Source organism: Colossoma macropomum, unplaced genomic scaffold (genome assembly GCF_904425465.1).
Source record: "Colossoma macropomum unplaced genomic scaffold, Colossoma_macropomum, whole genome shotgun sequence".
NCBI classification, from domain to species: domain Eukaryota; kingdom Metazoa; phylum Chordata; class Actinopteri; order Characiformes; family Serrasalmidae; genus Colossoma; species Colossoma macropomum.
This window is the reverse complement of record NW_023494910.1, coordinates 232276-259823: the sequence shown is the minus strand read 5'-3', so window position 1 is coordinate 259823 and position 27548 is coordinate 232276. Positions and strand designations below refer to the sequence as shown.

The 27548-nt window shown below is 40.5% G+C and overlaps 1 protein-coding gene across 2 annotated transcripts; it reads left to right on the top strand.

The window, feature by feature from the left end:
• The first annotated feature begins 1886 nt into the window (after window positions 1-1886).
• On the top strand, window positions 1887-27206 carry LOC118800558 (NADPH oxidase 4). 2 transcript variants are annotated; one of them, XM_036560821.1, is made up of 18 exons: window positions 1887-2157; window positions 3196-3291; window positions 10410-10520; window positions 10759-10843; window positions 12293-12390; window positions 12709-12736; window positions 13123-13195; window positions 16009-16089; window positions 16287-16473; window positions 16840-17004; window positions 18071-18133; window positions 18820-18880; window positions 21615-21693; window positions 23715-23834; window positions 25656-25764; window positions 26249-26317; window positions 26529-26629; window positions 27003-27206. In XM_036560821.1, exons 1-18 carry the CDS (start codon window positions 2101-2103, stop codon window positions 27121-27123), a joined length of 1704 nt encoding a protein of 567 aa, XP_036416714.1. In that variant the 5' UTR covers window positions 1887-2100; the 3' UTR covers window positions 27124-27206. The 2 variants fall into 2 exon arrangements, with proteins under 2 accessions (XP_036416714.1, XP_036416715.1); XM_036560822.1 differs by having other exon boundaries at window positions 1981-2157; window positions 10414-10520.
• The last annotated feature ends 342 nt before the right edge of the window (window positions 27207-27548 follow it).

The following is a 27548-nucleotide window of genomic DNA, read 5'->3' as shown; positions in this document are numbered from 1 at the left end:
TATTTTGACTCTGTCCAGCACAGCTCTGCACTTCAGTCCCTTGTCATCAATTTGTAGCCTACCTAGTTTATGCTGGTGACCCTCATATAGTGGGAGAGCAGTTTTTTTAAGTACCTGATGCTAAAATATATAAACTATCAAATATTATTCAGCATTAATCTATTGTATACATGTGTGTCAGAATTCTGGTCTGGCAAAACCGCAAGTCTCAGTCTACTTCCAGGTGAGTGCTGGTTCATTTTACTGCTGGTGGGAATGCATTCAGTTATTTTACATATTATTACATTTCTGTATTTTTCTTTTTCTCCCCGATTAAACAAAAATGGATGATGTGATGTTTTTCAGGCCCCTTTCTCAGGAGAGAGATAAGGAATAAATAGAGATTGTGTATATATATATATATATATATATATATATACAACCTCAATTCCAAAAAAGTTGGGACGCGGTGTATGATGTAAATAAATGTAAATAAAAACAGAATGTAAGGATTTGCAAACCTCATAGACCCATATTTTATTCACAAAAGAACACAGAACACATATCAGATGTTGAAAGCGAGACATTTCATGAAAAACATTAACTGATTTAGAACTTGATGGCAGCAACGCATCTCAAAAAGTTGGGACAGGGACAAGTCTACCGTTGTGTAGCATCCCCTCTTCTTTTAACGACAGTCTGTAAACGTCTGGGAAGTGAGAAGACCAGTTGCTGGAGTTTCATGATGCACCAAATGTTCTCTATTGGTGAAAGGTCTGGACTGCAGGCGGCCAGTTCAGCACCCGGACTCTTCTTCTGCGAAGCCATGCTGCTGTGATGGATGCAGTATGTGGTTTAGTATTATCTTGCTGAGATATGCAAGGGCTTCCCTGAAAGAGACGTTATCTAGATGAGAGCATATGATGTTCTGAAACCTGTTCAGAACTGTTCAGCACTGACAGAGCTGCCCACACCATAGGCACTAATGCAGCCCCAGACCATCAGAGATGCAGGCTTTTGAACTGTGCGCTGATAACAAGCTGGATGGTCCCTCTCCTCTTGAGTCCGCAGAACACGACTTCTGTGGTTTCTAAAACAAATTTCAAATTTTGATTCATCTGAGCACAGAACAGTTTTCCATTTTGCCTCAGTCTATTTTAAATGAGCTTTGGCCCAGAGAAGACAGCGGCGTTTCCACCTGAAGGCCCGAAGACCACAAGCATCCAATACTGACCGTCGGCTTCGTCCCTTGCGTACAGGGATTTCTCCAGATTCTCTGAATCTTTTGATGATATTATGTACTGTAGATGGTGGGATACCCAAAGTCTTTGCAATTTTATGTTGAGGAGCATTTTTCAAAACATTTTCCACAATTTTTAGATGCAGTTTTTCTCAGTTTGGTAAACCTCTGCTTCTGAGAGGCTCTGCCTCAATAAAATGCTCTTTTTATACCCAGTCATGTGGGATAGATTATCTATCTATCTATCTATCTATATCTATCTATCTATCTATCTATCTATATATATATATATATATATATATATATATATATATATATAGACTGAGAGACAGATTAGCTAGATTGATAAAACAAACAGAGTATATATGCAGAGAGACAGATAAAAGAACGATAGAGAAGGAAAGAAAAGAGGGAAGAAAACAGAGAGATGAAATAAATATGAAAAGTAAGAGGTAAGAGAGAAAGAGAGATATGGGGGCTGTACTGTAGTGTATTTGTCACTAGATGGTGCTAATTCGTTATTTCTGTTATGAGAGTGTAAAACTTACAGGTTGGGCTGCTGGAGTTCTGTTTCCACCAGCTGCTCTACTCCACCTCCCCCCCACCTCACCCCACATTCCCCCTCCCAAACCCCCCCCAACACCCTCCCTCCCCCTTCACACACACACACACACACACACACACTCCTCCTCCACACTGCGGCATGAAACAGAAACGCACACTCTGGCGCTGCTTTCTGGCAAGTTTGTAAGAAACTTGTGCTAAGCAGCTCGTTCACCCGGACAGAGATCGGAGTGTAGACTCTCTCTCTCTCTGTGTGTCTCTGTTTCTCTCTCTCTCACTGTCTCTCTCTCTCTCTCTCTCTCTCTCTGGAAGTGGTCATGGGGCTGGTGCTGAGGAGCTGGGTGGCGAACGAGGCAGCCAAACACTGCGTTCTGGTACGACTTTATTAACACTTTATTAACATAGAGCACTGTGTGTGTGTGTGGTTGTGTGTGTGTGTGTGTGTGTGTGTGTGTCTGTTTGTGTGTGTGTGTGTGTGTGATGTAATCACACTGTCCTTGGTAACCAATTAAAACTATGAATCAGAGTTGATTATGTTTTTGTAGTTCACAGTTTATTAATCACAGTTAATAAAATTAATTTGTGCTCTTAACCTATTAATCTAGATTAATCATTAATGTGTGGTTAATCAATATATCAATTACAGTCAGTGAGTGGATTTATCATATATATCATATAAATCAATTACAGTAAGTGAGTGTGTATATATATATATATCATACATCAGATATACAGTCAATGAGTGTTTGTCATATATATCATATATACAGTCAGTGTGTGTATGTATGAATGAATGGATGATGCATTGTGAAAGTGGGACGAAAATTTGAAAAAAAAGCCCCCTGGTATTGGCTGCGAGTTTTCAGATTTATAGATCTGCTGCAGCTCATTGTAAAGTTTTTCAGAGAAATCCTGGCAGAGTTACAGTTTCTAGGCTATGAAGGACCAACTGGGTGAACCAGTCTGCTACAGCGCCACCCTGAGGCAGAGCAGTGCTGCAGCTCTAGTTAGTTAAGAACACCAAAGCTGTAGCTCAATGACTAGGCTATTGGTCCGGATTAGGTGACACCACAGGGACTGTATGATTTGTGTGGTGCATGCTGGGTATTGTAGTGAGAGAACACTGATGAATGAAAACACAAACAATGTTAAATCATTAATTCTGCTAAACTGACAAAGCTGAGCTACAGAAAAAGCTGCACAACATCACAAATAACTTATTAAATGCTAAATTCAGGCCAGAATAACCATTTAAAATACTCATGATATCCATGGTAAACTAAGAAAAGTATACTGGGGCGTAATTTATCCCAAAAACAAACAGATCCCGTCACACTGCCCTCCTCCAGCTGAGATGTCTCGGTGTGAAGATGTTGATTGTAAATGTTGTGTCTGTGTGGTCTGGTGTGCAGGTGTTGTGGTTGGCCATCAGCGTTTGGCTCTTCTGGAGAACGTTCTCGCTGTACTCCAGTGGGCCGCAGTACTACTACCTCCACCAGATGCTGGGGGTAAGAACTCATTAACCTTCTAGACTCGTCTGTACGTCAGAACGTTCCTCGGCTCCTCTGCTTTCTCACTTCAGGCTCTGAAGGTCTTAGTAATGACCTTATTTGCTGTCCGACCCACTGTTAAAGTGATAGTTTGGTGAAAAACAGAGGAATATGATGTTTTGCTCAACTATCACATTAAGAGTGGAGAAAGTGTTTGTTGCAGCGAGTGTTGTAGTACGGTATGGTACGGTCAGTCTGGAGACAGTTCACCCACACAAACGCAATAATTATTGTCACGAGTTTGAATCTAATGTTATACACACTCACAGTGGTGGTCATAGGAACCAGGGGTCGCCATGACTACAACACATTTCACACCAAACCACTCTGAACCACCCTGTTTACATCTTAACCGTTTGGTTATTCAGAACGTGAAGCAGTTTTATTCCTCTTTAAGTTAAAAAATGTCAAGCATATCAGAGAAAATCTTGCACCATTTTTTGTCATTATCTGTTTTTGTTTCTCTCCATTTGAAAGCAGCGGTGGCTGTTTACACTGTGTTTCATGATGAACAGACCAATAAAACAGCTTCAAAATTACTCTGAAAAAACAAACAGATATGTTTGGATCAAACAGAATCTTCATAGTGTGCTGTAATGTGGAGAGAGATGACACCATAACTGATACATCGAACGCTCACCTTCTCTAAAACCTAAGTTTACGCAAATGAGCTGAGCAGCGACCAATCAGATTGTTGATGTGTGGTAAAATAAAGATAATCTATGAATTTGGTTTGTGCCACATAAAGATACAAACTCCTCCCTAAAACAGACACACACAGGCCACTGTGCTCTAATTATTTTAGTGTTTGGGTTCTATTATTATTATTTAATAACTGTTTAGTTAAAACACTCTGGGGTCGCTAAACACTTCCATTCACCTGTAAACATCCCAGAACTCGATGTTAATATGGACATTAGAAACTTCCCCCATCAGATAAACAGCACTTAAAGCTTTCATCTCTGAGAGAGAGAGGAGAAAATCAAGCTGCTTCAGATCTGAAAACATCCACAGGTGTTTCTGTCCATCCTTCCACTGTGAGAAGACGACTCAGCGCTATGGGTCTGAAAGGATGTGCAGCTGATCAAGAAGAAACTTACTGAGAAAAGGAGACGGACACATCAAACAAAGAAGCTGAACGATGGACTGACCACCCCAGAGTCCAGACCTCAACACCACTGAATGTGTTTGATTACTTCAGAAAATCATCAACCAGCTGAACCAAGACTGAACTTTGGAGGTGTGCCTGCAGATTCTTTGAGGAACTGAAAGTCCGCTGAGCTGCTGAGTTCCTGCAGCTTCAGGCGTGTGACGACACGTCGGCTATTTCTAAAGGAACGCAGAGATCAGACAGTGTGTGTGTGTGTCTCTCTCTCTCTCTCTCTCTCTCTCTCTCTCTCTCTCTCACACACACACACACAACACACAGATATGCTGGTTTTATTCTGAATAATTTAGTTCTTATTTTCAATCTCTGTCCAGCAAACTATAGTACTCAGCCCTAAACCTGAACCTAATAATGAACTTAGTCTTATTCCCTGAACCTAATAACAAACTTAATCTTATTCCCTGAATCTAATAACAAACTTAGTCTTATTCCCTGAACCTAATAACAAACTTGGTCTTATTCCCTGAACCTAATAATGAACTTAGTCTTATTCCCTGAACCTAATAACAAACTTGGTCTTATTCCCTGAACCTAATAATGAACTTAGTCTTATTCCCTGAACCTAATAACAAACTTAGTCTTATTCCCTGATCGTAATAATGAACTTAGTCTTATTCCCTGAACCTAATAACAAACTTAATCTTATTCCCTGAATCTAATAACAAACTTAGTTTTATTCCCTAAACTTAATAACACTTAATCCTTAACCCTCATAATAAACTTCATCTCAATCCTTGAACCAAACACCAATCTTAATCCCTGAATTTAATAACACACTTAATCCCTGAACCTAATAAAAAACTTAATATTAATTCCTGAACCTAATAATACTCTTAATCTTAGTCCTGTACTGAACCCAGCCTCAGTATTAAAGATGAGCTGAGCTGAGGTGCTAAATCTGATCAGATGTTCTGTTAAACTCTAGTATTATAGCTGCTGTATGATAATTGATAATAATTGATAATTATTATATCTGGCGGCTCTTTAGCAAATCAGCTTTGTTCCTCTTTTAACGACCATCTCACGACCCTTAAAATGATCCACCCAAAATTTTAAAAAGTGGAGGGGACACCCCCCACACACACACACACGCACACACCCACCCCTTACATTTGCACCAGTGTGATTTTATCTTTCGTCGCTGTGAAAAGTTTTGCTCACTGTGCTCAAATAACAGAGGCTCCTGTGAGCTAACGAGATAATGCTAACACTAACACTAAAGCTAACCAGTGCAGCAGTAGATGCTGAGACTCGTGGACTTTTACAGGAGCTTCTTCTCCTCAGAGGATGAAGAGAAAATGTTCCTTTGTTGAGGTGACAGAAGCTGCGTTTCCATCCAAAGAAATTTTTCTCCTAAAAGTTTGCTGATGAAGACTTTGGAAGCAGAAATTGTCAGTAATGTTTTATGAATGTTGACAAACTTTTTCTGTTCAACTTTAGAGGGTAAAGTGTTTACTGATATCGGAAATGACAGATTTCGGCTTTTAACGAACCCAGACAGCGAGGTGGAGAGACAGAGCTGCACTGAGGACACAAGAGCGTCTCTAAAAGCTCTTACAGAGTGAAAACACCACACTTTCTAAATGACTCTACAGGGCAAAGAAATGAAGAAAAATAATTATAAAATAAATAATAATTATATAGTCATCAGCAGGTTTTGGGAAAGTTGAGGAAGCCAAATATACAGAAGCTTCAACATACACAAAATTCCAGACGGAACAACTGACAACAGCTTTATCAGGAAATGATGTTTTTGTCGGAAGCATTTTTATCACTAAAATTCTGATTAAAATGAGCTGCTGGGTGGCAAAAATCTATTTTATCAGTATTTTATACATTTTAATTTTATTGTTTGCAATTTGTGCAGACAGTCAATGGAAGCATAACAGAGAACAAATAAGGATCTTTTTGGTTCTAGCTAACATCAGCTAGAGCAGTTAGCCTACATTCTTAAAAAGATGAACCATGAACTTTGTAAGAACCATTTGCATGCTTGAATGGTTCTTTGCATGGTGAAATGGTTTCTCAGATTAATAGAGAGTGTGTTATATATGGTTCTATAGAGAACCTTTTGAAAATGTTTCATATGGCACCAGAAGGGTTCTGCGATTGTTACGATGTCAAGCTTGTACAAAATAGAAGAACCCTTTTTGGTAATACATAGAACCATAAACACATATTCCATCAATCTGAAAAATGCAGAGAACCTGTTAAGCATGCAAATGGTTCCACTGTCTTTACTAAAGAACCCTTAAAGAGCCATCTTTTTAAGAGTGCAGCTACAGTTGCTTTAATTTCTCAGTCAGGTCCCCATCCAGGTCTCCTTACCCTCCACTGTTCTGAGGGAATTAATTAATTGCCCAGTTAAATTAGCCTAATTAGATGGACAGTCAGAGTCAGCAGACTGAACACAGCTGGTCAGTCCTGCTTCCAGGACAAACATTCAGCAGGCTGATTACGCCGTGGACAAAGGATTTCCTGAAGAAACCACTGTTCAAATCTGGAGAGGATACAAAGCCGTATTTGTTCTGGGACAAGAACCTCAGAGTGTCCAATTCGAGAACAATAGTGAACATTCTGAGGAATTTCTCTGAGTCACACCACCTCAAGAGTCAGATGGAACACCCAGAAAACTTCAAGCTTTTTGGCATGTGGTTCTTTGGGTGTTCTGATGATTTTACTCAAAGATCTTAGAAAAGTCTTTGGACGGCTGAACAGATGTGTATCTGATCTGGAAAGATGCAGATGATGCCAGGAGAGCGTGCGACGGAGGGCAGATGAGTCAGAAGTGAACCTTTAGTTTCGTTATGTCTGGTGTGAAGCAAACAGCATTCCAGAGTAAGAACATCACTGTAGCACTCAAACATGGAGGTGTGGTGACCTTGTGATGCTTTACCGTCTCAATCAAAGCCCCGGTTTTATGGAAATGCTCCTGATTGACCATCTCAGACTTGTGTAATCTTATCTCACAGGGACAGTAAAGATGAAGTAACACAGTAGTGTCCAGTACAGAGTGAACGCAATCTAACAATAGCCTTTTATCCTCATCAATTTCTTGGCCTCAATGTTTACCTTAAAATTAAGAATTTTAGCTCTCTATGTCTTACTAATGTACATCAGATCTATGAAAGGTTTAATATTTATTCATATGTCATTACACTTTGGTAATAGCAATAATAGTTTCTCATTTAGAATCTATTCAAATGAAAATTGGTATCTTATCTAAGTTTACATGCATATTTCTCTTGTCTGAGAAGTGCTTAACACAATATTTCTAACACTAAAGGCCAGTTTATGCTTCTTTGTCGAATCTACACTATAGCCCAATGCACACCCCCAGGAATGTAACTACACGACGCGCCGACGCAGATCACAGCAGTTGTGACTGGTCCACTTGGTATCATCACATTTCCTCCTACGCATTTTCAAGTTTCCGTTCTTCACCGCCATTTTAAATTCAGTTGAGATTTGGACGAAGTACAAGCAGTACAGACTTGGTTCCAGCTGCTGTTTAGATCTGTTTAGAGGATGAAGACTCGTATCTGATTGTAAAAATTTCACAAAGATGTATTCAGAAAGAACATTTGGTGTAAACACAAACACACCAACACACAAGTGTAAACACTCACAGTGGCCTGGGCGACGGCATAGATTCTGCTTTGATTCAACACAGCAGCATAAATGAAACTTTAGAAGAGCACAGTTCATTTAACAAATGCACCAAACATGAAGCTGATGGGTTAAACAGTATTTACTGTCAAATTCATCTTACTCTACCTTATGAAAATGTAAAATACAGACACTCTAAATGCTGTACAGTCACAAAAAATCCAATCTGGTGAATATGCAAAAATAAAGAGAATTAAAAAGGATGAAAAATCACTATAAAAAATAAAAATCATGTAAGCTTTTTGTTTTTACTCAAGATTTCTCCTTTTGAGAAGAGGAAAACTTTTAATACTGCTTTTCAGTTTATGTTGAGCTCACTTAAAAAAAACAACATGAAAGTGTAATCTGAAATCGCTAACATTGTTTCATGGATTTTTACTCAGTTCCTCCCCAGTTTACTCATTAATAACCAACAGACTAGGACCCCCCAGTCAGACCTCTGACCCCCCAAGGCTGGGAGGGGGGGCACTGTTTGATAGGGCTCATAGTCTGGCAGGGGGGCGGGGGTGGGGGGGGATTTGAGTAATGAGTAAACTCATGATAATTGAATTTACAACCGCATTTCCAAAAATTTGGGACGCTGTGCAAAATAAAATAAAAAACATAAAAACAAATCAAATAAAAACAAAATTCCATGATGTGCAAATCATTTAAACCCTATATTCAATGGAAATACTACAAAGACAACAAATCAAATGTTGACATTGAGAAATTTTATTGTTCTTTGAAAAATATATGCTCATTTTGAAATTGATGCCGACAACACATTCCAAAAAAGTTGGGACGGGGGCCTGTTTACCACTGTGTTTCATCACCTCTTCTTTAACAACACACTGTAAGCATTTGGGAACTGAGGAGACACTGCTGTAGATTTGAAAGAGAAATGTTTTCTGTTCTTGTTTGATACAGGATTTCAGCTGATCAACAGTTCAGGGTCTCCTTTGTCATATTTTTCGTTTCATAATGTGCCAAATGATATCACTAGGGACAGATCTGGACTGCAGACAGATCAGTTCAGCACCCAGACTCTTAATACGGAGCAATGCTGCCGTAATACATGGAGAATGTGGTTTGACATTGTCTTGCTGAAATAATCAAGGCCTTCCCTGAAAAAGACGTTGTCTGGATGGCAGCATATGTTGCCAAAACATGTATATATCGTTCAGCATTAATGGTGCCTTCACAGATGTGCACGTCACCCATGTCACGTGCACTAATGCCCCCCATACCATCATGAACACTGGCTTTTGAACTGTGCACTGATAACAAACTGAGTGGTCTTCAGCCGGAGGACACAGTGTCCATGATTTCCAAAAAGAATTTCAAATGTTGATTCGTCGGACCAGAGGACACTTTTCCACTTCCCCTCAGTCCATTTTAAATGAGCTCAGGCCCAGAGAAGGTGGCTGCGTTTCTGGATCCTGATCTAGAAACTATTTGATGGTGCAGTCTTTCACAGAGTGGTGAACCCCTCCTCATCTTTACTTCTGAAAGCCTCTCTGAGATGTTCTTTTATACCCTTTCATGTTACTGACCTGTTGCCAATTAAACACCAGGTGTTTGTTTAGCATTACACAACTTTACCAGCCTTTTGTTGCCCCCGTCTGAACTTTTTTGGAACGTGTTGCTGGCATCAAATTCAAAATGCAAATATTTTTCAAAAAACAACAAAATTTTCAATTAAATATAGGGTTTAAATGTTTTGCACATCATTGCATTTTGTTTTTATTTACATTTTTCACAGCGTCCCAACTTTTTTGGAAATGGGGTTGTACTACAAAAAAATTACAAAAGTACTTGGAAAAATCTTTTTATATTAAATTCCATTACAAGTATCAGGATGTTTCTCCTGAACAGTGACATCCTGCTCCGACAGTGATGAGGTACTGAATGTGATGGTGATGTTCTGCTTTGAGTATTTCAGTGTTTGAGCATTTTGTACCAGGTGTCCTCCAGGCCTGTAGGGGGTGATAATAATAATAATGTATTAAAGTAAAATCATATAAGACGATAACACAAGATAAAGACCAAAGAGCCATAGAGTTTTACTGAAGCGCTGAGTTAAAGAGCTGCGTTTTCAGATGTTTATTAAAAGTGAGCTCTGAGCTCGATTGTCTAATAAAAGCTGAACTGAGCTCCACAGTTTAGAAGCAGAATAACTGAAAGAGTCTCTCCATGTTTTCTGTGTTTTACTGAAGATCAATATCTGCAGATCTAACCCCTCTGTGTGTTTGTCCAGCTAGGACTGTGCATCAGCCGAGCGTCAGCGTCCGTTCTGAACCTGAACTGCAGCCTGGTGCTGCTGCCCATGTGCAGATCTGTACTGACCGCACTGAGAGGAACACAGCGGGTAAGAGTGAATGTTAAAATAACACCAAATGTAAAAATAAGGCTGTGAATTTGAGAATTCTGTTTATTATATTCATATCAAACACAATCACAGTGACAAATGAATAACCCGAAATGTAAAAGAACATGTCATGAATCTGACATACACTTTTTTAGGACCTTTCTCAAGAACACGTTTAAGAACAAACTCAGGAGGATATTGGAGAAAAAAGGACATTAATGAGATGCTGTTGTTTCAGGTGAACAGTAGAAAAGCTCGGCGGTTGTTGGATAAGAGTAAAACCTTCCACATGGCCTGCGGAGTGGCCATCTGCATCCTCTCAGGTCAGTAACTCATGGTTCATAACTGGATCAATATCATAATATTAACCATATTGACCAAAAACTAACCACAGCTGATTACCTCTGTCTCCAACAGTCAATAAATATTATTGATATGAGCGATAACCAGCCAGGAAATATCAAACTACCAGAGCTAAATCAAACTACAGTGCATCTACAACAAACTACACATGAAACCACAGAATACTTACTACAAACTACACATCTAACTGCAGTGTATCTACAATAAACTACACATCAAAGTACAGCATACCTACAATAAAATATACATTGCCCTACAGCATACTTACTACAATCTGCGCATGAAACTACAGCGCACCTACTACAAACTACACACTACTTCATAGTAGATACTGAATAATTCATGGTAGATACTGAATATTAAGAGTTTAACACTGTAATTAAGTAATGAGGGTTAATTCAGGCTAAAAGTACAGCTGCATTTTTCCAGCTGACAGGTGTGAGTGTGTGTGTGTGTGTGTGTGTGTGTAGAGGGAGACCCCAGCGTTAAGTGATACAGGGTTGCCCCCCCCCCTCCCGTCCCGTCATTACTTCCTGTCTCAGGACATTGAGGTCTTGTTCTAATTACAGAGCGCTTAGTTCAGAGACATCCTGTTACCACAGCAACAACATAGCACACAGCCAATAAACAACACCATAAACACAATACAGCCCCCAGAGAGAGAGAGAGAGAGAGAGAGAACAGAGAGAGACACAGAGAGAGAGAGAGAGAGAGAGAGAGAGAGAGTGACCCAGAGAGGCGAGTCTGAAAGAGAGAAAGAGAGAGAGAGAGAGAGAGAGAGAGTGACCCAGAGAGGCGGGGGGGGGTCTGAAAGAGAGAAAGAGAGAGAGAGAGAGAGGGAGAGAGAAAGAGAAACAGAGAGAGAGCGAGAAAGAGACCTTATCAGCTGTTGGATCAGACAGCTCTGCTCTGTAAGTCTACATTCTTACAGCATACAGTCAGCATACAGTCACACTGCTCTGGGGTTGGGAGGAGGAAGGGGGAAGCGGGAGGGGGGGTGAGGAGGAGGAGGCAGAGGAGGGGGGAGGAAACACCAAAGTAATGCTGCAGAAAGTGAGCTGGGTCTCAGAGCTCAGCCTTCAGCTTCATGTCAGCATTGACGCTGTTAGTCTGGGGTCTGAATACTTTCTCACATCGCAGTTTCCCTTTAAATTGATCAGTTTATGATTATTAATACATAATCAATACTTACACTCATACACAGTCCTCACGGCTCTGTGTGTGAAGTGCATCTGTGCACTGTGAATTATTAATAATTAATGTGTGTGTGTGTGTGTGTGTGTGTCTCTGTGTGTGTGTGTGTGTCTCTCTCTCTCTGTGTGTGTGTGTGTGTCTCTGTGTGTGTGTGTGTGTCTCTCTCTCTCTGTGTGTGTGTGTGTCTCTGTGTGTGTGTGTGTGTGTGTGTGCAGTTGTTCATGTCAGTGCTCACCTGGTCAATGCTGTCAGATTTTCAGTCAGGTACTCAGACGATTTCCCCGCCCTGAACTTAGCACAACACCAGGGACAGGTATACACACACACACACACACGCACTAACACACTAAAACACACGCACACACACACAAAAACACACACGCACTAACACACTAAAACACACACACACACACAAAAACACACACACACACACGCTAACACAGTAAAACACACACACACACTAAAACACACACACACACACAAAAACACATACACACAAAGTAACACACACAGTAACACACAGCTCTCACATACGCAGTGTTCAGCTTTACTCTGAAACAGTCTGATTTTCAGTTAGTTCCGTTTCATCCTGAACTGGACAGACATTAAAGACTCACTGTGTGTTTTTCAGGATCCCCGTGTTCTCATCCTGACCACAGGTGAGTCCAGCAGCTGTTTCCTGATCTGAGATTAAGTATCTGATTTTAATCCAGTGTGAATCTGCAGTGTGCAGTGAAAGTTCCTCTGTGATTGGCTGGAGCTGGAGCTCCCTCAGTGACCCAGTCTGGTTCTGATCCTCCTCAACTGACCCTGCTGACGGACCGGGCCGAGCGGCGAGCTGTTTCTGTTACCTTCATACTGAGAGTCTTCAGTCAGACATGTCTGCGGGAATCTGGGGAATTACATCGATAATCAATCAATCAATCAGATTCCACACAGTGCATTAACAGCCATGCAGAAACACTCGCGGTGCTGAGGGAGCTCCGGCTGATTGATCTGCTTAATGATTAATGATTAATTGATGTTTGTGTCCCCACACTGTCAGTTCCTGGGATCACTGGAGTTTTATTGGTCCTCATTTTGTTCCTGATGTTTACAGCTTCTTCTTACAGTATACGGTGACGTTCTCCTCTCATTTACCTCCCTGCTTTCTCCTGTCTTCTCCTTCTCATCCTTTTCTTCTCCTCACATTTTATCACTTCACCTATGATCTTTCAGTTCTTGCATCCTGTTTTAAAATTTCTCCAAAAACAACAGTTTCTTTAGCCATGTGCTGTGGACAGTTGTCCTCATTTTTATTTATTTTGATTGAATTTTGATTGAAATGAGGGTCAGCAAGTTATTAAACACAAATATTCAGTGTGAAACATTAAAACAGAAACTGAAAGAAAAAAAAATTCACTGATTTTTTTTTTTTTTATGCAGGAAAGTTTCACACACAGTAACACAATATATTCACCAAAATGTCTCACACAATAACAACCATTATAACACAAATAAATGCTCAGTGTGGTGTCTGAGGCCTGATTTGAAAGATACTGACATGTATAGATCTTTTCTGTACATTATAAAAAGTTGAAATGTTTGGCTAAAGCCTCTGTTGTTGCTAATGTCTCTAGAAAATCTTTGAAGATTGTTTTTAACTCCTCTTTTGTCTCCAGAAAAGCTTTTCCTTCTAGTAATCAGTTGCTAACACCTCAAGAAAAGCTTTAAAAATCACTGCTAACATTTAAAGGTTTTTGCTAATGCCTCTGTTTTTGCTAGAAAATTTTTAAAGACTGATACTAACACAACTAGAAAAGCTTGAAAGATCATAGTTAACAATCCTTTCTTGCCAGTCTCTCTAGAATATCTTTAAAAGCTGTTGCTAACGCCTCTGTCATTGCTAATGTCTCTGAAACATTTTAAGATTGTTTTGAATGACTCTAGAAAAACCTGAAAGGTTGTTGCTAACGCCGTTGTTGCTAGCAGTACAGCTGCAGTCTCGGCTGATTTTTCAGGCCACCAGTAAATAGCCGTCTGACCCAAAGCTGACCCCAGGCCCTCTCCCTCCACTCCACTATAATTACAGCATGATTGACTCTGAGAGTCTTTCCTGATGGGCTAGGATGGTCTTTCTCTTTGAGTGAGCTGGACTGTGATTGAAGTGTTGTCTTTATTGGCCTGAGGCTTTTCACTGGTTCAAAGGCAGAGTGAGTGGACTCTGAATGGACAGGACATTCGGCTCTCAGCCAGTCTCCGCCTTTTAGAGGGCTTTAAAACACCACATACTCTCAGAGCCTGGAGAGGCGAGGTGGCCCTGATTAACCCTCTGAGCCCTTCCTCACTCTGATATACGTTACTGTTTCCTGTAGTTACGTACTTAGAAAATAACGTAGTTAACAACACTTTTAAAAAAGACGGTTCTTCAAGGGTTCTTTAGTAAAGACACTGGTTCTATATAGAGCCATAAACACTCAAGGAACCATTTGCATGCTTAAATACTTCTTTGACTGGTGACATGGTTCTTCAGATTGATGGAGAACATGTTGTATATGGTTCTATATGGAACCTTTTTGAAAATAGTTGTATATAGCAACAGTTTTTCTGTTGTGTACAATGTCAAGCTTGTAACAGTAGAATGCTTTTTGGTGCCTGTATAGAACCACATACCACACATTCTCCATTAATCTGAAGAACGATTCTGCCATGCAGAGAACCATTTAATCATGCAAATGGTTCTTTGAGAGTTAATTGTTCTACATAGAACCACTGTCTTTACTAAAGAACTCTTTAAAAACCTTTTTTAAAGTGTAAGTACATTTACATTACATGCCCATTCAGTATACAGGTTGGAATCTGTTGAGACTTCTCTGTAAGTTTTAATGTAAAAACAAAAACAGCAAAAACGTAAACAATGAAATTAATTCAACATAATTTTACAATTAAATCAGATGCGATTTCCAACCTAAATACATAAACAGTAGCTCAGAGTCAAACACTGGAAAGTGTATTCTAGAACACAAAGTAGAACAGCGAATATCAGAGTGATAAAACTGAAATATATTTTGTTCACATGACATCGATTTCTGATGAATCTGTGAAAAGAAAGTTAAAACAATCTTTTTATGAATGTATATGAGGGGATATGGACTGATTGTGTACTATTGGGGGTCTTAGCTGTAACAGTGTGTTAAACTAGACGACCCCCTAGTTTAGGCTCTACTTTAGCCTGGCTGGCTGAGCTGTTTATCTGTAACGCTGCTATATTACACACATAAGAGGAGGTTAAAATAACGTAGCGTTCAGCGCTTTTAAAGAACCACAGTTTACTGCACACGTCTCTGTGCTTTATTAAAGGCTGTACTCGGCCCCAGCCACGCTGAACAAACAAGGTTTTGGTCTAACATTTCGCTCTAGGCTCAGCTACGTCTCGCCTCCTCGGCCGTCAGCGATAGTCTGACTCAGGCCTTCCTGAGCTAAGCTGAACACAGTGAATGATGGCTAGATTCACCTTCACTATAAATACTGATTTATATTGTCGCTCAACAAAAAACTGAGGTCGGCAGCTCTGTGGGCTTTTATAGTCCTGCGTCAGCGGCGAAACTTCGGAATAGAACATCATCTGTAGTTTCTATGAAAACTTGTATGACGATGCAGCTCCTGAAACAGTGAAACAACATAGAACAGAAAACAGCTGCTACAGTCAAACTGCACTAACAGCAGGATTTTAAGCTGCAGCATCGCTACGGCAACCAGAAACACTGCTCGTTTTCCACACGCATGTGTTTCACTTACAAGTTCTTTTCCTGACATGCAGCGTTGCCAGATTTGCAGTTTCAGTCTTTCTCCTCTGCTTTTGTCCTGATGAGCTGCTTACTGAGTTGTGAGTTCAGTTTAATATGGACTCCATACTAAACGTTGGGCTCTGTGTTGGTTTCTGTCTCTGCAGGGTTTGTAACTATGAGATTTTCTGGTACACTCACAACCTTTTCATCCTCTTCTACGTTATACTGATGGTGCACGTGGTCGGGTACGTTCACCGAAACACACACTCTCTCTCTCCTTCACACACACGTATATAAACCTCGTATCTCCAGAACTTTACAGAGAAGGAAAAACATTCTTAACTGACAGTGGAATATATATATATATATATATATATATATATATATATATATATATATATATTAATATTACGTGCACATGTAATATTTCCCTGCTTTACAGAGGGGCTGTAAAGTACCAGTCAAATGTGGAAGCCCACCCACCTGGCTGCATATGGGTCAATCAAACAAAAGCAAGCTCAGACATGTGGTCCAATCAGGAGCCAGAGGGAGAAACAGAGGAGGGGTCAAAGGAAACTTCAATAATTGTGTGCAGGGAAGACGCTCACTTTCAGCCTCACTTTCCTCAGGTTTGTTTAATAATGTGTTTTATATGTTATGTGGCCCACTTTATCAGAAACCCCCACCTCATAGCTCCATCATGCTGGAGTACAGTCAGAGACTGTTAGCGCACAGTTTGTCTTAGCGGTTCTCTCGCTCTTCATGAATGGTCAGTTTCTGACCACAGAGCTGCTCTCATATGGGGTCATTTGGTCTCTCTACATTACTTTCATATCATTTCTTAAGTATTTCAGCTAATCGGATGTCAGGTCCTCACTTTGTAGGTCTGAAACCTGTAAAATGTCCTCTTTATGCTGTAGAGTCAGTTTAAATGTGTGTAAGTGGTGAGTGAGGTTTGCTGGACATTTGTGTTTGTTTTTTATGTGTGTGTGTAGACGTGGCTGTGGGTGTCGGCCCCGCTCTGCCTGTACTGTGTGGAAAGGCTGTATCGCTGTATCAGGGGCAGCGCTCCGGTCACTGTAGTTTCCGTCGTTAGGCACCCCTGTGATGTCATCGAGGTGCGCATGCTGAAGAGTGGGTTTAAGGCTCGGCCTGGACAGGTGAGCTTCACCAACTTACCACGTAGAACTAACTACCGTTTATTTGCTGCAGCGCTCTCGGCTGAGTCGAGTTAACAGTTCAGCAAAGCAGAAAACTCTGCCTTCCAGGTGGTTGCTATTGTTTTTAGACATTCTAATGTACTTTACTCCATCTTTATAGATAACAGTGAGTCATACAGTGTCAGAAACCACATTATCAAGTCTATTAGAAATACTGAACACCTCTGCATGCTATGAGGCTGAAGATGGCTTCGGGTTTCCCAGATCCTTATTTGAAGTTTTCGTTCCACTGTTAATGGGCCAGTGGCTATTTTCTGGAAAATGAGTAAAGAAAATAAGAAGCTGGAGAATAGGAAACCAGTTTCACCAACATGTTTGAGAAAAGTGTGTGACCATTTAGGTGTGTAGTTAGCATCATGCTAATTGGTGGAGTATAAACTTCCATTACTTGTTAGCTACATTAGCCTCATAGTGCTACACTCTTAAAAAAGATGAATCTTCCAAGGCTCTTTAGTAAAGGGAATGGTTCCACTTAGAACTATGAGTTCTATGTAGAGCCTTTTCATGCTTAAATGGTTGTTTGCATAGTGGAATTGTTCTTCACATGATGAAAAATGTGTTGTAAATGGTTTGATCTGGAGCCTTTTTGAAAATAGTTCTTTATAGCACCAAAAAGGGTTCTGCTATTGTTATGATGTCAAGCTTGAACACTTTTTGGTGCTATAGAAACCCAAATACTGTACAGCATATTCTCTATTAATCTGAAGAACCATTCCACCACCATTTGCAAATGTTTCTATATAACACACATGGTTCCAAATAGAAATAGAAGCATTGCGTTTAATAAAGAACCCTTGAAGAACCATTTTTTAGAGTTTTTTACACCAAACATGTTGACTGTATTTGTTGAAAGGGAGGAAACTGGGAGAATCAGGTGTTTTGCTGAACTATTGAACTTCAATGATCTGATTTGGGTAAAATTCTAACTGTATACATGTGTGTGTTTGTGTGTTGTGTGTGTGTTCGTGTGTTGTGTGTGTTTGTGTGTGTGTGTTTGTGTTCTCAGTACATCTTACTGAACTGCCCGAGTGTGTCATCCTTTGAGAACCATGCGTTCACTCTAACTGCGGTGAGTCTATGTGACTTTCAAATCACCTCTAAGAGAATTTGGACATTTGTGCTGTGTTTGTAACTGTATTACGTTCATTGTTTTGGGGAAGAAAATGTTAAAATAAATGTTTTTCAACAATATTTTCAACAGATAGACACTGTAATTGTCTAGGGATGCATGATATGTTGCTGATAAATGCAAACATGCGATTATTATTTTCAGCCTGGTATGGAAATCATGGTTAATTACAGTTGAGAACTTAGTGTCCTTTTTTAAGCTTGTCAGTGCTGGGAATCCCCAGAGTGCCCTCTGCTGGCTGCTCGGAATTTACTTGTAACAGCTACCATTTACTGATGTGGATACTGACAATAACATATAACAATAACACAGTAATAACACTGACCTCCACCCAAAACTCTATTTTACTTGATTTTAATCAAAATATTGCACTTTTTGATGTATAAAAAAGAGTGTTAAACCAATGTTTGTACACTTTTACTACATTTTCCAAAAGAGGCTGAGACACACACTGTGATTGTGTTTGTAGATGATGTAATCGTGCTTCAGACACACACACACACACACACACACTCTGATCTCCTGTTGGCAGACAGTGTTACCTCCCACCCCACCCCAGGGGTCTGTCTGTTCTCTCTCACTCTGTAACTGTACTCTGTGTGACTCACTCTGTTTTCGGTTTTCAGTGTCCAACACAGAACAAAGAGACATTTGGAATTCATATTCGAGTTGTTGGAGACTGGACCGGTGAGAACACACACACAAGCACTTCACATTCACCATAACAAACACACACATCTAAACACACAAACACACATCTTAACACACACACACACACACACACACACACCAGCACTTCACCTTTAACATAACAAACACACGCATCTGATTAAATATGTTAATTTAGTCAAAAATAAACAAAGACATGAAGATCAGTAATAACTACAGCACAGTACCTCCACATAAACACACAAACACACACACATCTAAAACACACACACTTTCCTGTGTTTCCTGTTTTTAATTGAATTTCCAGTTTCATTCTGTTTTTCATATTTCACTGTCTTTTCACTCTTCTGTGTGCTTGTCTAAGATCCTGAAAGAGTTCACGTTGTTGGACATGGGGAGAGTAAAGAATCCTGTAGCCAGACAGTAAACATGGTTTGAGGTCTGTGACTGCAGAATTAGTGCTGCTCGGCTAGAACGAATACATGTATCTACACATTTTAGCGGTAGAATCACTGAGGTTTCCACTTGGTTTCTGTCATGATGAGCTTGTCATGTTTTTCTAGAATACCTTCATATTAGCATTTTAATGTGAAGATGTTGCATGATGACGATTTGTGAGGTTTATGTGTTTTTGGGACGGGTGGAAGAATGAAAATGGTACTTTTAAAAATTTGAGACAGTGGTGGGAAACTGTCAAAGCACAGATAAGAATGTTTTGTCAACAGTACACTGCTAATTCAAGTAGAAGAGCAATGCAGACTGTCCAGGCTCTTGAGAGGGAGATACGCTCTCTGGAGCTTGGACTGACTGCTACTCATTACCCTGTTATGTTGGGGAAGTTGCAGCAGAGGAGGAAGGAGCTCAGTGCCTACTTGAGTGAGAGGGTGAAGGGGGCCCTGGTGAGATCCCGTTCTACTACACTTGCAGACATGGATGCTCCGAGTGCCTTCTTTGTTTCATTTGGAATGTTCAGTAGCACAACACAAGCAGAGGGTCTGTCTTCGCCTTCCGGATGGACGAGTATCTACTGACATCACAGACATGCGTAAACATGCAGTGGATTTTTATTCTGCTCTTTACACTGCAGAACTCTGTGACTCTGACTGTGTTGCACAGCTTCTTCAAGGACTCCCACAACTGGACTCTGAAACCAGAGCTTAGCTAGACTCTCATCTGACTCTGTAAGAACTCACTGCTGCAGTTGGACAGCTCAACACTGGATGGTCTCCAGGCATTGACGGCCTGCCCTCTGACTTTTATAAGCGTTTCTGGGACTGTATTGGGGTGATTTTTATGAAGTGATCTTTGAAAGTGTCAGTGAAGAGGTTTCACCTGGTTCATGTCACCATGCTATGTTATCTTTATTGCATAGAATAAGAATTGCAGACCAGTTGTTCTTTTAACTACGGATTATAAGACTATAAATTCTTAACTAATAAGCTTCAGAATTACCTCTCTTTAATAGTGCACAGGGACCAGACTTACTGCATTCCTCATAGATCAATAATGGACAACCTGTTCCTTGTGCGAGATGTATTGGATTGCTGTAAGGGTTATGATGAAAGTGTTGGGCTGGTTTCTCTTGATCAAGAGAAGGCCTTTGATCGTGTTGATCATCAGAACCTTTTAAATGTGCTTTAGGCTTTTGGCATTTAGTGCTGCATGTATGGTCAAAGTGGGGGGTAGGTTGAGCAGACCAACCCCAGTTACAAGGGGTATTAGGCAAGGCTGTCCTCAATCAGGTCAACTATATAGTTTAGCTGTGAAATCGCTACTTGGTTGACTTTGGAAGAGACTAGCTGGCTTTCTTGCTACACGAGGACTCAAGGGTCCAGGAGCTGTGCTTTCTGCCTATATCAACGATGTAACAATTTTTAGCAAAAACAGTCGAGATGTCCAGGTTCCTCAATTTGTATGAGAAGGCTTCTTCTGCCAAAGTTCACTGGGATAAGAGTGAGGCTCGATGTGTAGGTCAGGGACCGGTGGGGATGATGGGGTACCCGCTTTCTAGAAGGAGTTATATCTACCAGGTGGTCTGAGATCTTTGGCACCAACTTCTCCCCCAAAGGCTGCTGGTGGGTCCTGTATAAGTGCCCAGTTGTTAAATGGAGGGCAGACCTCTGATGGAGGATTGTGCCTGGGGCAATAGACATCGGGTGCACCTCGATCCAGGTGTTGGGGAGGGTTATTTCTTTTGTTCTGAGACTGAATCCCTTTGTTACCTGTTTGTGTGCTTGGCTGGGTGATCTGTTCTCCTCGTTAACTGAGTGGTTTTAGTCGTCGGGGGAGGTTTTCTCCTTTCAGCTGTTTATTTTTGGGCCTAAATAAACAGCAGTGTGGAAAACTGTCTCAGTGTTGCTGATGTTTTTATTTGGTACAGCAAATCTAACCATCTGGAAGATGGGAAAGAACCATATGTTGGTCAGGGAGTGGTGAGTGTGCTAGCTGTGTTCTTGGGTTTGATGGCTGAGAATGGAGGTACATAAACTGGCAGAATTCATGAGCATTTGGGGAATAAATGAAGTCCTCTGTACAGCTGATGAAGGAGGCAATTTATGGTTGACAGCCTGATTGTCTGCACTGTTTTTTCCTCTTTCTTATTTTTTATCTTTTCTCTAATATGCAGATCCTAAGTGAGATTCTGAGTGATCTTTTTTGTTAGGGTTGTAGTTTTTTGATTGTCTCAATAAAAGTGTTTTCAAACTCTCTCTCTCTCTCTCTCTCTCTCTCTCTCTCTCTCTCTCTCTGTTAGAGTGTTTTTCCCAGCTGCTGTTTCCTGAGATGGAACATTCAGAGATTCTTCCCATGATGCATCAGCGCAGATACCCCAAGTATGTCCCTGTGTGTGTGTGTGTGTGTGTGTGTGCGTGTGTGTGCGGTTGACATTATTGTCTGTGACAGTGTGGAATTACAGAGAGGTGACAGGTCATGACTTGCTGACCTCTACTGCCCCCTGAGATCAAAATATGAGAACTGTGTGTGTGCGTGTGTATCAGTGTGTGTGTGTTTGTGTGTGTGTATCAGTGTGTGTGTGTGTGTGTGAGTGTGTGTATGTGTTTGTGTGGGTGTGAGTATGCATGTGTGTGTGTTTATGTGTGTGTGTTTGTGTGTGTGTGTGTATCAGTGTGTGTGTATGTGTGTGTGTATGTGTATCAGCGTCTGTGTTTGTGTGTGTGTGTGTTTTCTTCCTTTGGCTTCTATTATTGTTTTTTTAAGATTTTTTGTTACAGTATCCTGTGAGAGGGGATTAAGATGATGTCACACCCTGTGAGAGGACATTGTTAAGATGATGTCACTGTGGTGTCCTGTGGTGTCTGTCCCTCTGCTGGTTGACTGTAGTGTGATTTGTTTGCTGAGTGCTGATAGACTGTAAAGTTATATAACACATTAATAATGTGATGTAATGTAATAATACACACTGATTGACAGTGGGGTGGGGGGGTAAATCAGCTGGTAAACCCACCCAGCAGCCGCAGGGTAAAGTGAAACAGGCAAATTCAGAGCTACAGAGGTGAAATTCCTGATGCGCTGCTTTGGGAATTCTCCGGCTTTGTCTAGGTGTTAAGTAATTAGGCAGTTACTGTGTATTGCTAGTTGTGAGGCTGTTGGCAGGTGGTTGCTAGGGTCAAGTCAAGTCAAATTTATTTGTATAGTGCTTTTTACAACTGATGTTGTCACAAAGCAGCTTCACAGAAATCCGTTTAGAACAAAGTTTTAACATGAAATGTAAATCCTCCAGGTGAGCAAGCCAGGGGCGACAGTGGCAAGGAAAAACTCCCTCAGAGCTGAGGAAGAAACCTTGGGAGGAACCAAGGCTCACAAGCGGGGACCCATCCTCCTCTGGTCAAACTACCTACAAAATTATTATACTACTAATATTAATAGTAGTAGTAGTAGTAGTAGTAGTAATAGTTAGGAGTCCACTTCAGTGTAGGGTGGGCAGCTAGTCCAAGGCAGGTGGCGGTAGCTGGGCAAGTGGCGGTGACTGGGGCGTGGGCAACTGGTCTGGAGCGGGTAGCAGGAGAGCTTGACAGACAATCGTCCATCAGTGTCCGGCCGGACAGGTGGGCAGTCGTTTACTCGGAAAAAGGTAGGGAGATGGAGTTAGTTTAGTTCTGTATGGGTGTATGTATAATAATAAGTAAATCATTTCCAGAGTGTGGCTAACGACTCCAGGAGATCTGACTATAACAGCTTAACTAAAAGGAGAGAACCAAAAGGGCACACAGATACGGGAGCACCCTGAAACAATTTGGCATCCCTCCGCTCCACTGTGGTCTGAATCCAGATTGGAATTTTTGATATATGTGGTTCTTATGTGGATATGAACTAAGCTGATTGGGTTACAGCTTTTTCTAAGATTACTCAGGTTACTCTGGTGTTGTTTAGTGTTGCTATGGTAACTCTGATAGTATTCCAGCTGGTTGCTATGTGGTTGCTACAGTATTGGAGGTGGTTACTTTGGAGTTGTTAGGTGGTTGTGATGGTATATTTGGTGGTTTATAGGATATTGCTGTTTAATTGCTATGGTGGTATTGTGCATGATCGCAAGGGTGTTGGTTGGTTATTATGGCTGTATGGTTGATAGGACGCTGCTAGGTGGTTGCTATGGTGTCCCAGGTGGTTGATAGGCTAGGGTATTTTTTGATGATAGTATTTGCTAAACTGTTGTTATGGTGAAGTTTGTAATATAATAGGGTAGAATAAGAGGTTTATAAAAATGATTAAGTTTCATGATGGTGAGCATTCTGCCATTCGTTACTATGGAAAAAAAAATATTCAACATTGGTTGACTGATTGGCTGTTATATGCTGTGTGCTGATTGGTCCTGTCTCATGTTGTCCCGCCCCAGGCTGTATGTGGACGGTCCATTCGGCACTCCATCAGAGGAAGTGTTTAATTATGAAGTGAGTGTGTGTGTGGCCGGAGGAATCGGAGTTACACCTTTCGCCAGCATCCTGCACGCTCTGCTGTGAGTATTACAATACACCTGGTTATTTAACTGTACATGTAAGGTGCAGAATACAGGGGGTCCTGGGGGTCTAGGACCCCCTAATAAAGCTCTTGAATTCCTCTTGGAAGTTCTCAAAATCAAAATTCTGGAGGGTCCCTGAGGAGATGAGTAAGATCTCAGTTAGTGTGAGGAAAGCGCCTTACCAAACTAGAACAGAGCGTTTACAGAAGAACAACTGATAAAACAAACATTTTACTGCCATTGAAGCATCAGCGCCAGTATGGTGAGTGAGTTAGCAGCCAGACAGCACGGGACCCCAAATACCAGGGGGGATTTCATACACTGTATACACGTATATGTGTACCTATTTCTTTACCTGGGTTAGTTTGATTTTGTTTCTTTTTTTATACCTGTTAGTTTATGTCTGTTTATTTGTTGGGGTTTCTTTACTTCTGTGTTAGTTTACCTTTGGGCATTTACCTGTGTTTATTTACATGTGTTACTTTACATCTGTGCATTTCTTGTATTTCTTTACCTGCATCAGTTTACCTCTGTGTGTTTGCTTGTGTTTTTTATCTGTTAGTTTACCTCTGTGCATGTAACTGTGTTTCTTTACCTGTGCTAGTTTACTTCTGTGAATTTACCTGTGTTAGATTCTCTCTGTTTCTTTATCTGTGTGTGTTTACCTGTAATAGATTCCTTCTGTTTTTTTTACCTGTGTGTTTTCCTGTGTTAGATTACCTCTTTTTCATTACCTGCATGGATTTACCTGTGATAGATTCATTCTGTTTCTTTACCTGTGTGTTTGCCTGTGTTAGATTATCTCTTTTTCTTTACCTGTGTGTGCTTTCCTGTTTTATATTACCTGTTTCTTTACCTGTGTGTTTGCCTGTGTTAGATTATCTCTTTTTCTTTACCTGTGTGTGTGTTTTCCTGTTTTATATTACCTGTTTCTTTACCTGTGTGTTTGCCTGTGTTAGATTATCTCTTTTTCTTTACCTGTGTGTGTTTTCCTGTGTTATATTACCTGTTTCTTTACCTGTGTGTGTTTTCCTGTGTTATATTACCTGTTTCTTTACCTGTGTGTTTGCCTGTGTTAGATTATCTCTTTTTCTTTACCTGTGTGTGTTTTCCTGTTTTATATTACCTGTTTCTTTACCTGTGTGTTTGCATGTGTTAGATTATCTCTATTTCTTTACCTGTGTGTTTACCTGTTTTAGATTATTTCTGTGTCTTTACCTGTGTTTGCCTGTGTGAGATTCCCTGTTTTTTTACCTGTGTGTTTGCCTGTGTTAGATTACCCATTTCTTTACCTGTGTCTGTTTTCCTGTTTTAGATTACCTGTTTCTTTACCTGTGTGTTTGCATGTGTTAGATTATCTCTATTTCTTTACCTGTGTGTTTACCTGTGTTAGAATATCTCTGTTTCTTTACCTGTGTGTTTGCCTGTGTTAGATTATCTCTGTTTCTTTACCTGTGTGTTTGCCTGTGTTAGATTATCTCTGTTTATTTACCTGTGTGTTTGCCTGTGTTAGATTATCTCTGTTTCTTTACCTGTGTGTTTGCCTGTGTTAGATTATCTCTGTTTCTTTACCTGTGTGTTTGCCTGTGTTAGATTATCTCTGTTTCTTTACCTGTGTGTTTGCCTGTGTTAGATTATCTCTGTTTCTTTACTTGTGTGTTTGTCTGTGTTAGATTATCTCTGTTTCTTTACCTGTGTGTTTGCCTGTGTGAGATTCCCTGTTTTTTTTTTACCTGTGTGTATTTGCCTGTGTTAGATTACCCATTTCTTTACCTGTGTGTGTTGCCTGTGTTAGTTCTCTGTGTGTGTCTCCTGTAGTGATGGCTGGCATCAGTATAAGCTGCAGAGGCTGTATTTTGTGTGGGTGTGCAGAGACCTACAGTGTTTGTACTGGTTTGCTGAACTGCTGTGTGGCCTCCATCACAAGGTAACACACACACACACACACACACACACACACAGATATACAACACTTATGTTTAAATATGCTCCTATTTTACATTCTTCGTACAAACTTAATTTCTTTTTGAAGTTTTAATAATCTGAGTGAAAAGCAGAATATTTGAAACTGTATCATGAATATTTTAGTTTTACTCCTCACTGTGTACGTTGTGAATGTAGAGCAGAGAGATGAGTGCACTTTCTGAACACTAGCAAAACTGAGTGTGAACGGTGGTAACTGAGTGTGTCTGTGTTGGCCTACAGCACCCTCTGCTGATTGGTTTAATAATGCAGCTGTACATATAAGCACACAGTGGACTCTCTCTGCTATATCTCTCTGTCTCTCTCTCTCTCTCTCTCTCTCTCTCTCGTCTCTCTCTCTCTCTCTCTTGCTCTCTCTCTCTTTCTCACTCTCTCTCTCTCTCACACACTCCCTCCCTCTCTCTCTCTCTCTCTCTCTCTCTCTGTAGCTGTGGGAGGAAAATCGTCCCGATTATCTAAATATTCGTCTCTTCCTCACCAACACACACGAACTACAGGTAAACACAGACACAGACACACACACACACACACACTGCTTTCTGCTGGGTGTGTAAAAAACTTTCTTCTTTAAATTCTGTCTGAACTGTCAGTGAAGTGAACACACAGCTGAGTTTGATTAAATTGATCAGTTTAATTAAATTGATCAGTTTGATTAAAGAACATTTGATGTCACTGATCTTCCCATAAAGGAACTCTTTTTCTCTGCAGAACCTGACAGAGGAAAAGTATCAACCCCTCAACTCCCGCCTCGTGATTGGTCGACCCAGGTGGAAGCTCCTTTTTCAGGAGATAGGACGATTCAATCAGCAGTGAGTGCTTGGAATGATTTACCAACTGTTGCCAGATTGGGCCGGATCCCACAGATGAGGGTTTTATGCTATTTCCTGTTGTTCAGATTGATGGAGAATCATTATAAATGGATTATATTGAACCTATTTGAAAATGGTTCTATAATAACTCCAAAAAGGATCGGCAGTTGTTACAATGTCAAACCTGAACTCTACCATATGAACCATATTGAAAAATGTTTTGTATAGAACCCTGCAAAGAGCCATTTAAGCATGCGCATGGATCTATGAGGGTTCATGGTTCTATATAGAATCACTGTCTTTACTAAAGAACCCTTAAAGAACTGTCTGTGAAGTGTGAAGCTGATGGTGTTTGTTTGTGTTTGTTTTGCAGTAAGAAGGTGGGCGTGTTCTGCTGCGGTCCTAAAGGTGTCTCCAGAGAGTTACACAAACTCTGCAACTCGTTCTCCACATCAGGAACCGTGTTTGAGTACAACAAAGAGTCGTTTAGCTGAGACGAACAAACTGACAGAATGGCAGCAAATAAAACCAGCTTCACCTCCATCAGCAGGAAGAGAACAGAGGGAGAAAGAAAGAAGAACAAACACAGAAAGAAAGAAAACAAACTTTTACCGAATGTGACTGATCCAAAGAAGAAACACAGAAAGAAAGAAAGAAAGAAGTGAGTTTATTTATGCTGATATAGTTGCAAGTGACATGTTTCCTCTGAAGGTGATCTAGTGGATTACAATGGATCACCAGACGCTTATTTAAGGATATGATTTATTTAAGAACTTCATCATTTTTCCTTTTTATTCTTTTTTTCTTTTGTCATCTCATCAGTACAATGGGATACGAGATGCTCTGCTGTTTACATATTAAACAGTTTTGTCCAACATCATCTCTCGAACAGTTAAAACCAAAGAGGATGCTCTGAACT

Bases quoted from the DNA above. Each gene is read 5' to 3' on its own strand.
- LOC118800558 (XM_036560821.1), top strand. From the start codon at position 2,101: ATGGGGCTGGTGCTGAGGAGCTGGGTGGCGAACGAGGCAGCCAAACAC. The intron at 13,196-16,008 runs GTGACGTTCTCC...CTGTCTCTGCAG, and splicing joins GCTTCTTCTTACAGTATACG to GGTTTGTAACTATGAGATTT. The intron at 18,134-18,819 runs GTGAGTCTATGT...TTCGGTTTTCAG, and splicing joins ATGCGTTCACTCTAACTGCG to TGTCCAACACAGAACAAAGA.